At 33.2% G+C, this 17,117-nt stretch overlaps 1 protein-coding gene across 2 annotated transcripts in view; it reads left to right on the forward strand.

The window, feature by feature from the left end:
* LOC106470748 (lisH domain and HEAT repeat-containing protein KIAA1468 homolog) overlaps positions 1-17,117 on the forward strand; it is a 73,321-nt gene that overhangs the window by 5,530 nt on the left and 50,674 nt on the right. For both annotated transcript variants that reach the window (XM_013931314.2, XM_022399383.1), the window contains exons 2-4: positions 2,871-2,960; positions 4,933-5,004; positions 8,086-8,249. In XM_013931314.2, coding sequence (XP_013786768.1) covers positions 2,871-2,960; positions 4,933-5,004; positions 8,086-8,249 — 326 coding nt within the window. The remainder of the gene's footprint in view (positions 1-2,870; positions 2,961-4,932; positions 5,005-8,085; positions 8,250-17,117) is intronic.

Raw genomic sequence — 17,117 nt, forward strand, 5'->3', positions numbered from 1 at the left:
TTCAAACTTGAAAACGTCTGCTGATTCCATGAAGCTATGTTATGATAAGAGATCTACTGAAGTCAGCTTTGTACCAGGAATCAAGGTGTGGTTGTATAATCCCAGGAAGACCAAACAGAAGTCTCCTAAGTTGTCTTCTCCATGGGAAAGCCCATATGACATAGTGGATCGTTTCTCAGACGTGACTTTCCGAATAAAATGTGGTCGGCGAGGTAAGCCAAAGGTGGTGCATGTCAACAGGCTTTGGCATTATTACAGTCCAGGACATTTCAGTTGGAACGAAGTGAACAACGGATCAAATGATGCTGCTGAAGACGTGTCACCTGAAAAAAAACCACTGTCGAAGAAGAAACTCTACCTGGTTTTGAGAAGGGAAACAGTGAAGCCCTTGATGAAGTTACTACCACTGATGTGACTGTTACCAATGATAGGATGTTTCCTGATGAAGCAGGCAAACCCCACATGAAGCAGAAGTCAACGAGACGGAGACCAGTACGGAAGAAGATACATCCCGTAAAATTAAGAGACTTTGTTTTATTTTAATTTTGTGTTTGTAAATTCTGTACATTTCATCAAGTTTTTGTTAATTATCTATTGGGTTAATGTAAGTGACTATTGTTTGGGACGAACAATTCTAAGGAAGGGGCAGTGTTACGACAGCAGAAGTCACGTGACGCTGGTAACATGTCATGAGTTTCTCGAACGATTATGACTGTTCCTGGCAACTCTAGTTTGGTATATAAGCCCAGCAAATAAAGCAGAGATATGATTGCAGATAGACAGATAATTGAGTCAAGTGAGCGGTAGTGACCATAAGTAAAGTGCGTGAATCATTGTGAATTATAGCGCGTGTTTAAGTTAAAGTGACTGTGGAAATTCTGTGTATTGCAAAGTTGTATTGAGAAAGAATAAACTAGTTTTATTTAAGAAAGGACTTGTGTCACTGAAGTTCCTCGGGAAGAATTTTTACAGGAAATTAACAAACAACCAGAGACATAACAATATAAATTTGCTGTTATTACATAATAGTGAATCAAAACTGTATTTCTAAATTTTATATGGTATTTTGTATTTATCTACTGTTAGAATGTTAGTCTATTATAATGATTAACAAAATCTACAACAAAACTTCACATATATTACAGAATAACATACATGTTCAAAACATTATTATATATATTAGGTTGTTTTTGATAATTGATTACATTCATCCATCCACTAGTTTTTTGTGTTACCTAGATTATGAGTTCAGTCTTTATAGTTGTTGTACGTGGTGATGTCAGTTTAATGTGGTGAAATGCTGAAGTTTTCAGATATGCTTGTTTATTATTGGATACACAGGATATAATATGTCTTGCTACAATGTTTCTTGAGGATAATTTGGCATCTTCAGGTACAAAAAACAAGTTTTTCATTTATGCCAACAGTGTACCTCCTTTATTTATTCAGGTTACTCACAGTGCAGTGATGTCTATGTTTAAGAATTGCTGTGCAAATAATCATCTTTCATGTGATAAAGTACAGGATGTTTGTGTATGTAGTTGCTTCAGTAACATACAAGATTTACTTAATTGAGTGGCACTAAACATTTTTACTCTTAAACTCTAAAATTTTATGGTTGGAACCTAATTAGGTCTAGTTACCACAGCCAGATGTTACATTGCATCTCACAAGCATAATAGGAATATAGTTACCACAGCCAGATGTTACATCGCATCTCACAAGCATAATAGGAAAATCTTTCCCCACAAAATTAGTTTTTTGGAAGATAATGAAAATTACAAAGATAAAAAAGTTGTTTTCGAATAATGAATCTAACAGTACCGTATCACACGTTTAAGTGTATGAACTTGTATCTGTTTTTAGGGTATAACAAATCATTTGAAATTTAACATTTAGTTATTTCTCTGACTGTATGTAATAATGTGTGGATAGTCATAATGCCAGGGTTGTAAGATGGAAAATGAGTTTTTTAGCCTTGAAATGGTAGTAAGTTTTAGTGTTGAAATAATGCACTTGGATTTGCTTTCTCAGAAGTGTGAAAAAAACTGGAAGTGTCTCTTTACCATTTGAATTAAACATTTGAAATATAGGTTTTACTGTAGTGCTATATTGTGTTTTCACCATAGCTTATTAATCAGTAATACTGAATATGGAAGCCTTTACATTTGTTAATATTAAACCATTTTAAAAATATTAACTCTTGTGTTTCATAGATTTTTATGTTAGAGACACTCCATGATGTTTGCTGTGTTCACTATTTTTATGTAGTCAGCAGTATAAACATCTTAAAGACAGTGACAAGTAAAAAAAAAAAAATGCATATCTGTGTGATTCATTACTTAGAGATAAAGTATATTTAAAAATCTTGTAAGTAACTCTACATTCCATTATAGACAAAAAAAATTAACTTTTGTATTTTCAATCGGGAAAATTATTAAAAGTGAAATGTCTTGCAACTTTCTATATGTATTTTTTAAGATATGTTGTCATGATAACATTTGTTACTTATGTATGTTGTGAAGAACTTCAAAATATAACTATTTCCTTTGCGATTCTTGCTATAAATAGAGTGGTCATTAATTAAGAGTAGTAGTACCAATGTTAATAAAAGAAATACTGATATATAAAGTGAACTTACTGTCATTGTGGTAGCACTGTTCATGTACTTTGAATCAGCTTTGAGTCCATGAGGCCAATTGTGTAAATTGCTTTAAATTTTTGTTATTTTATTTTATATGTAGGATACCACATACATATTCAAACTTATTGACACCTGGTTTGAGAACTGTTATAGTTCATACTTTCTTTAATTTTTGTCTTTGGTAATTTCAATAGTTTTTACATAAAGGCATCATTGTTTTTCTTAGCGAGAACTTCAAGTGTGCAGACTTTTGACTCCTTAGACTTTGCACGTTATTCTGATGATGGAGAGAGACAAGTTGATGAAAGAGTTGCAAGTAAGAAGAGATAATGGAACATTGTAAAATTGAAGTTTATAATTGTTATTCACGTGTTTAGCAAAGTACATAAAAACTATATGCCTTGAACCATAAGATAACTATGATTTTATGTATGAAAATAGATCTTTAAGATATTTAAATTGAAATGCATTGTTTTCTGCTGATAATTAATTTGGAGATAATAATTACTTCCTCAGTTTTAATAACTGTATCTCAAGTAATCTTTTAACTAACTTTTAGTATTGGATTCTAAATAATCTTCATTTTTGGTGTGGTACATTTACCACAGAAGTTTTCAAATGGACAGAATTGGTCTTGGAATACATCTTTGGACTTGAGGTGTTTGTGTATGGAAGTGTCAATAATGTTGTTTCCATGCTTCTCCAAGGCTGCTCATCTGAAATATTTCATCTCTGCCTAAAATCCCAGTGAAGAGTCAACTTCATGCATCTTTTAACTCAACAGATTATTTCATTTTGTCGTGCTATGAATTTTACTTTTAACTAACATTTATCACAAAATGTTAAACTATCATAATTGTTAGTTAGTTTTATGCCTGCTTACATCAATGCAATGTATATCTGACATGTATTTTTGAACTGTAGTAAGTGTTGTGCTCATTAACCTTACATCTACCTTAGATTTTAATTCACTTTTGTAATATTATTCTAAATAATTATATTTCTGACTCGATTATGCTAATTCACATTAACTGTTTACAAGAAACTTTTCCAGTGACTATAGAACCTAATCCTATTAAGGATTTATTTACAGCTTTGAGAAAGAAAACAAACACTAATAATTTATATCTTATTTTCTTTAAAGTTACATACAGTACAAGTCACTTGAAGAGTATTAGTACTTAAAAGGCTTCAGATAGAAACAAAACAATGATATACTCATCTGTACTTGAAACAACATCCAATTTTGGTTTAATTTGTTCCGTAGTTTATTTTTGCTTGGTTATTTTTGTATTTGGGAAACTGTTTAACAATTTGAACATTTTGCATAAAAGGATATGGTTTGAGAAATAAATCACGGGTAATTTTTATTCAAATGGAATTTGTATTCTGTGTTTGTTTATTTACCTTGACATCGATGAATGCTTTTATTTTAAAATATAGATTTTTTCAAATTTATAAATGGATACAGAAATCATCTTAATCAACCTACACGTTGGACCATGTTATTATTGCTGTATAGAAGTTTTTTTTTTCTTAAATGCCTAATTTGTGATTTAATATTAAACAGCTTGCTCTGATAATAAGTTAATATCATTTGTGTTCTGTTCCAATTATAGATTATTTGGATAATACATTGATTCCAGTTTTAATTTTAGTAAGTTTATAGAACCATTTATGTAAAGCCTCATTCGTAGTTGATTTAAAATTTTCCTTCTTCTAGCCCAGTAAGTGCAGAAAAGATAGATGTCCCTCTTTATTTTGATACATGATAATATTAAGTGAAAATTGATGCATGATTTTATCTTTCTCTTATCATTTTTCTTAATTCATTAAATTTAGAAAGTTAACTAAAGTGTATCTCATTATTGTAATACACAGTAATGCGAACTGAAATAATTTTATCCTTCTGTCATCATTTCATTTAGTTCAGTAAGTGCAATAAAGGTAAAAGATGAGTAGATGCATCACTGTATTGTAATACATGGTAATGAGAACTGAAAAATGTTTGCATGAATTTACCTGTTACTTTTCCTAGTTCAATAAGTTCAGGAAAGATAACAGAAGTGTATAAGTTTGTAGACAAGTGTCATTGTCAGCATATGCATTTGAAATACACATACTGTAGAAGGACAGCACATATTTTATGGTAACAGTCAGTTTGTGTAACTGTTGGTGAAACATGTTATAGATTGTAAGTTTTAGAGATACGTATTTAAAACATATAAAAAAATTTTAGTAATAATTATGACTAAATGCTGACAGTTTTTGATTTTTCTTCTCTTGAGTTCTGGAGTTTGAACTGCGTAAAGCTAAAGAGACCATCAAGGGACTTAGAGCCAACCTAACAGTTGCAACAGGTCTGAAAGTTTTATTATTGTTGCTTTTTATCATTAGGTGTGCATGAAGCCTTGATGTTTTGCTAATTACAGAAGTTGTTTAGAAGAGCAAGTTTGATAATGTTAAACAGTAACACAAGTTTATATACTATGCATTGTTTTAGTGTTTGTACTTTTTTTTGGAAAACGCAGTTTTATGTATCATTGATCATTTCATAAATAGTACACGGATCTCATTTGTTGTATACATAAGATTTACATTAGATAATTAGTATTCTGACTGTTTTAGACTGTTTGTGAAATCAGCTGTAATGGTTCAAGAACCTATGTGCGACCAAGGTGCTTGATCATCAAGAAATTTTTTGTATTTGGTTTATAAAATGATGCTATTTTCTTGTTTACTAAACCAAACTGTAGGTCTGGATTTTGATTAATATGAATAAGGGCAAGATTCAAAATTATGAAATGTACTACTTAAATATTGTTAATGTTTAAAAAGGTGCAAGCATTTCAACTTAGTCTTTTTTCTCGTATTAAGATAACTATATCTGTTATAGTTACATTTGAAAAAAAAATTGGAATGACAAAATAATTGCTTGATTCTTTGTATGAGAGAGATAGTGCTGTTTCTGTGTATATAAAAGGTGAACGTTTTGTGTATGTAAAAAAAAAGTAGTTTCTGTGCTCATAAAAAGCAGTACTGTTTCTTTGTTTGAAAAGGCAGTACTGTTTCTGTGTGTATAAAAGGCAGTACTGTTTCTTTGTTTGTAAAAGGCAGTGCTGTGTATGTGTTTATAAAAACCATTACTGTTTCTGTGTGTATAAAAGGCAGTGCTGTTTCTTTGTGTAGAAACCATCTTCTTTAATTAAATGTTCAGATTTTAGTATTTTTTATTTATGCTTCCAAAAAGCTTTTGTGTACAGTTACAAAATTGACCAAACTGCAGAACATTGAAATTTTACACTAAATGTATGCAAACTTTTGTAATGCATACCAATTACAGCAACTCAAAACATGAACATAAGCACACCCTTGCTCTAGATATATAAGGCCTTAATATTTGTAAATATATTACAAATTTTACTGAATACTAATGAGTTCATAACAGATTAACAGAGAGATGAACAATTTTCACTGACATTTTATGAAATATCCTTATACAGGTTTAATACATATACATTTGATTTGTGAATTGTATATTAAGTTGATATCTGATTACTAAATACTTTTGTAACAGATTCTGGCACCCTATTAACTTTGTAGTACAGTAGGGTATTTGAAAAAATACTTGAAACAACAACATTATCAATCTGTAACTTAATTAGCCTTAGTCTTCATATCATTGGGTTTACATTCTCACAAAAATGAATTAAATTAGCCTTAATCTTCATATCATTAGGTTTTCATTATGACAAAGATTGACTAAATTAGCCTTAATTTTCATGTCATCGGGTTTTCTTTCTGAGAAAGAGTGACTAAATTAGCCTTAATCTTCATGTCATCAAGTTTTCATTTTGACAAAGATTATGCTCATTGCTGAGAATGGCTAAGATCATAAATGAGTTAGATTGTGCTAGTAGTAAAAATAATGTAAAATATGTAATATAATACTCTGAGAGACATGTTCAAAAACATTAGTCTTGAGTTATCTAGTTGTAAAGCTGAATAGAATGGAGAAAAAGTAAGTACTACACAATAATGTTTTTAAATCGTAACACCTTTTGTTACTTTACTGATTCTCTATATACATGTTATAAACAAGAAAAGTCAACCAATTAAACTTATTTTCAGTTGAAATCTTTTTATCTTACCAACCGTTATTTTATACCACTCATGCGAGTGTGAGGCAGTGTTATTTGAAGTATTTTTAAAATAAACTGATATATGCTTAAGATGGAACCTTGTGATCTGGTGGCTTGAATGTGAGCAATTTGCTTTATAGCTACGATATCCAACAAAGTAAAACATCTGGTGTAATAATTGACATACTGTATCACATTCACACTGAAATATCCAGCATAATAAGATATCTGTAGTAATTATTAACTGATTTTTAGGTTACTACTCACAGATTCCCAAGAAGATATCTGCATAATTATTAATTGTCTTCAGTATACACATATATTGAAAAATATTTATGGTAATTATTAACTGATTTTTAGGTTACTACTCACAGATTCCCAAGAAGATATCTGCATAATTATTAATTGTCTTCAGTATACACATATATTGAAAAATATTTATGGTAATTATTAACTGCTCACACACGAATGTTCAGCAAAATAAAACATTTGATGTAATTATTATTAATTGTCTTCACACAACACATGAAGAAAAGATAAATGGGGTAATTATTAGCTGTTGTTTCTAAACACGTATTTATCAGGAGAAAATATTTAGGTAATTATTAACTGTCTTCACACAACACAGTTATGTAACAAGACAGGTTATTAACTTTCCTTCATATAGGAAGAACTTTGGGATAATTGTTAACTGCCACAAGCACCTGGATATCCAGTAACATAGAAAAGATGTCTGGAGTAATTATTGCTGTCCTCACTACACACGTGTAAAATATAATATCTGGGGTACTTAATATTTTTTTCTTATTTTTCGAATATTCAGCAAGATATCTGTGTTTATGTTCAAATAATTAGATTATTTTTTTTAAAAAAAAGAGGAGACTGTGAACTCTTATTATCAAATGAGCATTAATTTTCTGAAATTTGTATTTTTATGTGGTAGAACTTGATTAGGAGTTTCTGCTACATTAAGAACTAAATTATTATGATACACTAGATAATATGCAGTACAATTCTTTCAGTAGATGCATTTCCTTGTACTAAGAATAAGATCACAAATTGGTTAACAATGAGTTAAGAGATGTTTTTGTCTGGAAGAGTTAAATTCAACAAATCTAGAGAGTAAAGGTAAAGTTTTATTATTTTAGATATTTTAAGTGATATGTTCTTTGAGATGAAATTTTATGAGATTCAGTTACTAAAATAAGTTTTTATTTTTCTCATTCTGAGATTGGAATTTTCAAATCGAAAAGAATAACAATGATGCTTCATTGACAGTTCGATTTATGTTGTTTTAAGAATCGGATCCTAATACTCCAGAAGGAAATGGAGAATTTCCAGTAACAGATGAGCCTGTGAAACCTCATGAGAAGAGAGCACTGAACTTTCTAGTTAATGAATATTTGCTGAAGAATAGCTACAAGTTAACATCAATAACATTTTCAGATGAGAATGAAGATCAGGTAACTATGTGCTTTCGTAACTTCTTATATTGTAAGTACCAGTAATATTTTATTATAACTTTTATTACAGCAGAAACTATATTGACAAAAATGAGGAAGTGTTGTGTTCACACCATGTTACTGCTAAAACTAAATATAAAAAAATGCACTGTGCAAGTGGAGCTGTGGGAGCATTATAAGAGTGACAGTCAAATCCCATTATTTGGTCTGGTAATCTTAGTGTTGGTGGTGTTGACTAGCTGATTTTTCTCTAGCCTACCACTTCCAAATTAGAAACAGCTAGCTGTAGCTCTTGAGTAGCTTTGTGTGAAATCAAACAATCAAGGAAACAAACTTTGTGTTTCTTCACATTTGGAGTTCTATGGCATTTTATAAACTGAAAATTTGCTTCTGAGTTTCTGGGTAAATATTCATTTTTATCTTTACAGAACTCAGTAAACAAGAATACAAATCTTTCAGTGCTATCAATTTTTAACAATTTCCATTATTTTTACACCTATAAAATATCACGAGTGTGAATTGTGTTTGTTATGGCAACTTTTATCTGTGCATTTACCAACAGTTAATATGCTGCAAAACATTTAAATAACTAGACTATCTTTCTAGGTTTTTCAAAATTGCTTGATTGTTTGAATCTTAATAAAAATCTGATCATGAGCTCAACACTTAGAAGTCTAACTTTGCTTTAGTACTTGACTGTGTTTTCTGGCGAATATAAAACTGTGTTCATGGAATCTTTGAATAGAAAAAAAACATTTTTTTTTACTTGCATATTAAGTTATCTATTTTATTACATTGAATAAACCCTTTTTGTTGATTAATTCTGTATTGGTTATTTTTGAGATTTATGCTTCAATACTTCATTATGCTTGTTGGAATATCTTGTTTTATATAACTTGTAAAGATAGACAGAAAGCAAAGCACTTAATACTATTTAAAAGATAAGTACAATGCTGAGAAGAATATGCAGGAATTGTTTTATTCCAATACATACCTACCTCCTCTCCCACTTATAGCTAGTACTAGACTGCCAGGGTTTCTTCCTTTGCCCATCTAGGCATTGGTCTGATTTTTTCTCGCTTGTTCCAATCTTTTATACCCCACTCAATGCCCTTGGCAATATTTATTTCATGACACTCTCCACCTACGTCAGTGCGCTCTATATCCTAGTACTGTATAAGCCTCTCATTCAGATAATGTTATCATTTTTTTCTTGGCAAAGCATTGCTCACGGGTTTCCCAGTATTATGATTGTTTGAAGATACTTTGAATGTTATCCATGTTTTTTAGTTGATTTCTCAGTTGAGGCTGTCAGTGATCTTATTGGTAGTGAGATGGAGACGCATATATTCGGTTTTGTCGTGGTTCTTCCGGAGGCCCTAAAGGTTGCAATAGAGAGCAATCCTCAACATTCTGGAGAGAATTTAGATTTGCTTTTTCCTGCGCCTTTCTTTAGTCTGTTGGCTTTACAGTCCCCCTGTGGGAAAGTGGCGAGTTTGCTGACTCTTAGTGCTGGGGTTCGACTCCCTATGGTGGATGTGGCGGATGGCCCAATATTGCTTTGCTCTAACACAACAAACGTACCTGACAAAATGTTGTTACAATCAACTGTAATTAACACAGTCTTTAAATGGCCTATAAAAACAAAGAGGAGGCCACTTTTTGTGATAAACTGCCTTTGATTTGCTTTCTTCTGTTGGTTGATTGAGGGTGTGATGTTTTGGGCCTTTTCCCGATTGCTTTTGAGCCTGCACCTTACTTTAATGGATGAGAGATTTGGGAGCAAATTTTTAGTTTTCTTTCCATTTATGGATATTGTGATTCATGCTGGAATGTTTACTTCTCAGTTATGTGAAGGGGCAGTTATGCCTTACCTGACACGTTGTTGGAAAATTGTCATTTAGCCTACCACTGCCTGGTGGAAGTATTTTCTGACTCTCAAATAATACATCTGCTTCTCGAATTTTGGGGTTCTAAGGCAGAGTTTGTGGTTAACCTGAATATATCAATGTCCCCTGATGGGACAGGGTAGGTCTATGGACTTACAACTCTAAAATCCAACATTTTGTTTTCCTTACAATTTACTTTGTTGGAAAACTAAGGATCACCAACTTCACTGATGATAAGCTTGATCCATTGTTAGCATGCACGCTAGTTCAATTTATGGCTTTTACATCCTTCTCTGTTGTTCTTGGAGTCCTGAATTTCATTGGTTCCTACGGTGGGTCATAGTTCTGCCCCTATTTTTGGGTCCCAACCCCCAACATTAGCCCCTCAGTACATTGTTATCCAGAATAGATTCCAAGGGTTCCTCTGCTCAGCCAGATCACCGCCAGTGGTATTGGTGATTATTGTACACCTTCAAGGTCTGTGGGGTTCGACTCAGAAAATTTCAGGATATGTGGTAACTTTAACCACGGATCCAACAGCACTGCAGGTTCTTGAGTCAAGATTAGTCATTCAATTCACATCTTCACTACTATTATCCACCAAACTTGTAGGGTTTCTGTCTCCCTCAGATCATTGGGATTTGGGACTTTGTTCTGTGACTATCAGAGTTTGGTTGGTCTGAGGGTAGTGGGAGAGTCGTGCTATTTCTTTAGAAGTTTTATTCCTGTGGGTTGTTGGGCATATGCAGACAGGAGATTAGTGTTCAGTCATCGATTTTTCTTGTCTATATCAATGCCTAGATTTTCCAAGGTTCATAAGTTACTCATTTCTTAATTCGAGTTGACTTTTTTACTGCAATTGTAAATGTACAAGTTTGTTTCAGTTGCCTCCTATCTGCACGTTGCCATAGTGGTGGAGTCTGTGTTTGTTGTGCACAAGGGTCAGGTACTGCAGTTCCGGATTTTTACCTTTAGACTTGCATTGCCTTCACAAGGGTACTGCTGTATCATACGAGTTTTTTCTCCTCACACCCATTAAATCGCACTCTGCACACACAATTACATGGATGACTGGTTACTGCTGGCACCATCTTCAGTTGTCAGACCATCACATCCTGATTGTACTTTCAGAAACAATCAAGGCAGACTTCATTTTCAGGGTTGAGACTTCTATTCTTGCTCCAATTCATATGTCATCAGTCTGAATATTTTTTATTTTTCATCTCGTCTCTCAGTTGGGCTCAGCTGTCTCCCATCCAGCTCAGCACTATTGAATAGGTCACCCAACTCTTACTCACCTCTTTTTTCACTGCATGGATGGTTCTTTTTTTTCTGGAAATGTGGGCCTCACTTGCATCCCTCAAGCCTTTGGGACAAGAGCACAAGAGATCCTTTTAATGGTCTTTATGCGACCAAGAGTTATTAAAATTGATTCAATGGATTCCCCAATTTTCTTAATCAGGATCATTTTCAATCTTTAGGGTTGTTAAGTTGGGATACTACTATGATATGGGTTCCTCTACTGCCACCATGTCCTGTGTTTCATCTCTTCACGAATGCCTTACTTCAGGGATGGGATGCATATACCAACAGTAAGGAATTCCAGGGTCTATGCACAGATAAAGAGGGTTCCTTACACAGTGTTTTAGTCCTTCTTGCTCTTCAACTGGCAATGTCTCATGGTCTGGGCTTATTAAGAGGAAAATTATTAGGCTTCCCTCTGACAATTCCGTGGTGGTGTCTTGTGTTTGTCATTGAGGAGGTACTTGGTCCAGGGCTCCTTGTTTTCCAATTTTGGACCTTCTTTTTCAGGACCATTCTTATCACCCTACTAGCTTGCCATGTTCCGTGGGTGATGCCTGCAGTAGCAGGTCAATTGTCTCAATCCAAACAGATTCTTCTGTTGAATTGGCTCTCATTATAAAATGGTGTATTGAGAGAAGGTTGAATCCACTTTGATCAGAAGTGTCAACCATAACTTGTTTTTTGATCTGATTCTTTGGCAGAGATTTTGCATCTTCCATAATCGCCCTGTTTAACACTATTTCCCCGGGTACCCTTTACTATGCATGATATAAGGTTTTAGTGTTTTAGGTTCAAAATTTTATTAAAACATTTTTTGTTTATGTTATACCAATTATAATAGCGTAAAATCTTAGCTAATAATGTATATTTTAATAGTATACAAATTTTAAGTTCTTAATTATACAAAGAAATATTTTTAAAAATCCTGAATTTCCACTAATGTGGCACCTGTGACACATTTTGTCTTTGCATGTCATCATCCCTATTTTATCCATTACCTCTCGAAAATGAACAAAATTAAATACTCTCACTAAAATAGTTATTGCTTAAACAAACCATAATTTTTATAGCCTTCAATTTCATTTGGTTACAGAGCTATCAAATACAAAATCAGACCCCTCCTGCCGCACCCACCTGTCACATCATCTCTTTCACAATTCATTGCATTATATATTACCTATAACCAATAGAAAACCAAGGTTTTCATCTATCAAATGGCGTATTGTATAACATTGTATTCTGAACAGAATATCATCAATTTCACTCACAGTATAAGATTTGTTCCTCTGGGAAAGTTAAGGACCAGCTTCAATAAATTTGTAACGGCTCTTGTCGCATAGTTAGAAAGCCAGGAAAATTTGAGAGTTAAATGAATTTGTCTACTTTTTGCATTTTATATATTTTTTATTTGGGTGCATTAGTTAATTAAATAAAAATTGTTAAGTGCATTGCTCTAAAAAATTGGCTTAACTGCCGTTGACAATCGAGGGCAAGAAAAATGAAGATTGAGTAATTACTTTATTTCTTAATTTTCATACTTATTATTTATTTATTATTATAAAAGTAACTAAAATATAAAAATATAGATCTTTTTAAGTTATTTAACACTAGATTAGGTAAAATAAATAATAATAATAACATAATTAAAATGGTTCACAAGGCATGCAAGCAAGCAGCTCGTGGGAAATGTAATTCAATAGCGTAATGTGAGCTGCACGTTCCCTGAGTGATTTACAACTTATAATGGTGCGGATAGTAGTTATACATGGTCCAAAGGGCAATAAAACAATAAAATTCATTTATAAATTGATGTATAATGTTACGAACTTAGAGCCATTTAGGATAAATGAATTGAGTTTCACGTTGCAATTTGAAGTCATTCTAGAAAGAAAAAAAGGTTAATTTAGGTTTATTTCGATTTTTTTTTGGTTGGTATGAATTTGGTCGGATTGATCAATCCTGTTTTGAGATTAGGGTAGGAAAATAACAGATAAACTATAATGTTTTATTGAAAACAAACATTTAAAATGCATTTAGGAAGGTGAGGAATATTCTGTGAATCATGTCTAATCAGATTTGTCACATTTCTGTAGTTATCTATTTCTGCTATATTATACAGAGGGGTGAGTATTTTCATTGCTACTTTTTAGGTTCCCTTACTTTGTTTTCACAGGATCCCACTCTGTAGCAAGTGTTGCCCAGACAGGTGTGCTTTTATCAAACCAGTTCCGCGCTAGCGCACTAATTCAATATACTTCATACAGGTTGCAACAGGCTCTGTAGAAATGAAGTGTTCTCTAAGACCACCTAGAAGCTGATTGTGCTATAATGGTCTGCCACTCATGGAGTATCATGAGTAAAGCATAAGGGGATCCTGCCCATTCCTGCTGATCATTGGATTGAATAAATCAGGGTCAGTTTGCTTTTACAAATTTAGGGAACTTGGTTCACCTATTGCACTGTTCCTCGGGACTCCCCAGTGTACATTACCCCCCAAATTCTGCTAGTGGAGCTAGGGAGTCCTTACCATGGTTTACATTCACTGGGGTGGTGGACAGAGGCTTTTCCTCCAGAGTGTTAGAGTGAATTCCTTCACTCTTGGAGAAGAGAGTGAAGTTGGGGGGTGCTCCTTCCTTGGTCCCTGGACGTTTTTTCCCAGATGTCGGTAGGAGTGGCACCAGCCTATGTGGGAAACTACTCGTAATACCAGTTCAGATTTGACGCTCGGCTATCCAGTTGAGGTGTGTATGTCCCTTCTTTTTGATCAATGTTGGTTTGGTACATTGTTCATTGAAGAGGGTCCACTGTCTCCTTGTAATTCCAAATCTGGAGTAGTCCCATCCTGGGTCTGTAGTTGAGCAGTTTTTCCACATCCTCCCAATAATTCCAGGTGCAAGTGATGCACCTTGCTCACATGGTTGGAGAGTGAGGATGAGTGTTCATAATTCCAGACTGGATGAGTTCCGTTTCCTTTGGTCGAGTAAGGCATACATTATTCTGTCGTTCTGAGCCTGGGGTGTTGCCTTTCGGACTTCTTCAGGTTGAGGAGAAGATTTGTCCACTTCAGTGTTACTTACTTTCTTATCATGATTCTAGTGGCTTGGAATGCTTCACTCTCTGGCTACAGGTTGGGATCCACTCATAAGGATATATATATATATATAGTTTGCAGTCCAATTGCATTAGCAACCAAGGTGGGATATAGGGACCATGTTCCTATAATTCCAACCCCGAGCAGTGGAACCTCAGCTATCTGGTTGGGGCCTGGCCAGTAGTGATGATAAATCATGTAAAATTTCACCCACAGTACATGAACTAAGTTCTGGGTGAAGAGCATACCTGTTCTGGATGTAGTGCAGTTTCCCACTAGGGTGCCAATCTTCTGTTGACACACACCCATGATCTATGCAAACGCTTTCTTGTGGGATTCTAGCTATAAGTGGGAGTGGAGGTAAGTATGTTTTGGCATTTAACATTTTGCTAAATTGAAAATGTATTTCCAATAACACTGCTTCTCACACTCTCCCCACTTAGAGCTGGCGTTAGAGACTGGGATTGAGTCAGTATCGAGAAAGTGATAACATTATCTGAATGAGGTGCTTATATACAGTACCAGGATAGAGGGCTCATTGGCATAGGTGGAGAGTGTCATGAGACAAATATTGCCAAGGGCAATAAATGTAGTATAAAAGACTGAAGTAAGCAAGAAATAATCAAACCAATTCTTAGATTGGCAAAGGAAGAAACTCTGGCAGGCAAGTATTAGCTGTAGTGTGAGAAGAGATAAGTATTATTGGAAATACAGTTTCAATATAGAAATTGTTAATGTACAGTGGAATTATAAATTTTATCTGAACTAATTTATTCACCCACAATAAGAACAGACTTTACCAGTGTACATGTAATTCAAGCCTACCAATGCTGAGATAGTAATGATTGACACTTCAATGAACAACCCTTTTAACTGGCCAATTAGGTTGCAGTTTGTTTTTTAAATCAAGATTTGAAATAAATTAGGAAAAACTAATTTAATTAGAGCTAGATAGTAAAAAATAAAAACTGCATTTAATAAAAAGTAAATTCTAAATGAGAAAGTTTCATTAAAGACTGTCCTTTATGCCAGTGGTTCTCAACCTTTTATACTCTGTGGACCAGCAAGTTCTTTGTAAAATGCCTTTGGATCATCAGAAGTGTATAGGCTTACAGTATAGTGTTTTTTTCTTAATCTATCTTGATCATTTGAACTGAAAGTTATGAGGCTCATTTATTTTACAGTGAACTAAGAATGAAGCACTTTTAATCTATTTCTAACACATATACAAATTGTTAATTTCATAAAAATCAATTTTTTCACCAGGAATTTTTTGTCCTTTTCATTGGGTGTTTCTGTGGACTGGCAAGGATATGCTCTCAAACCAATGAATGATTGGATAAATGTTCTCCCTCCTTTAACCTCAAAGAAAAATACCTGTTTTAATGAACATCAAAGTTGTTAAACAAGATATGATCTTATGGAATCAAAATTACAATTAATTTACAAACTGGTTAGAAAGGCTATAGATTACATTTCTGTTATTGGTGAGAGGTAACTTAGGCTTAGTATTTATTTTTGTATTGTTGTCTAAACTTATCAATAGCCAATAAAGTCTAAATTACTCATTTTGTCATTGCGAAGGAGCAATTAGGATATTGGCTATTAAGTATGAAAATCAAAATATATTAATATCATTGGAAATAATTTTATTTTATTTATTGCTTTTATGATATATGAAACATCTTAATATTCAGCATTTGGTCTGCTGGCAGCAGAATATAATGATTTAGCTATATATTTCTTCTTTTGCTGTCATGGATGGAATAGTATTACTAGTAATGTTATGCAATAGTTAGTATTTTTTATAATTTATTTTTCATAGTAGTTTCACAAAGTTATTATTTCAGTTTGCAATGCAAGTATGCTTTAGATTATTGTATTGCAAGCTTACCTGATATGTGTTATTTCACATGTCTTTTTGTTATAATTTTTGATTGGTTTGGTTAAATATTATGTGTGAGTTTTTCTTCTTGTGAAATTATGGAAAGAAACTTTGAGTTTAGCTAGAAATAGATTAATTATATTAGGTCATCAAAAATTTGTCACTTTTTTTTAAGGTGTAAACACCCAAACAACTTATATATCAAAACAAAACATTTATTAAATGAAATAGTCTTCATTCTTATTAATGATACTTTTCTATCTTACAATCAGGTTGTTAATGCCCTTATTAAAAAAATCACTTAGTTTTGAAGCAAAAGACATGTCAATGTCCTCTTTAACACCTTCCACATTTGCAAACGTTTTCTCATTGAGATGGTGAATGAAAAAGATGGTAATCTGATGGTGCCATATCTGGAGAATATGGTGGGTGGGGAAGAGCTTCCAACCCAACTCCATAATCTTGTGTTACATCAAACGTGCCACATGTGGATGTGCATTGTCATGGAGAAGAAGAAGAACACCTTTCCGATTGACGATTGAAGAGCGTTTCTGATGAATGCTTGAATTAAGCATTCCAGTTGCTGACTATAGATCTCTGCATTGACAGTTCACTGTGGATTGAGGAGTTCGAAATGAATTAATCCTTTGATGTCCCACCAAATGCAAAGCATCACTTTCTGCAGATGGAGTCTAGGT

This window comes from Limulus polyphemus, unplaced genomic scaffold (genome assembly GCF_000517525.1).
Source record: "Limulus polyphemus unplaced genomic scaffold, Limulus_polyphemus-2.1.2 Scaffold4197, whole genome shotgun sequence".
Taxonomy (NCBI): Eukaryota; Metazoa; Arthropoda; class Merostomata; order Xiphosura; family Limulidae; genus Limulus; species Limulus polyphemus.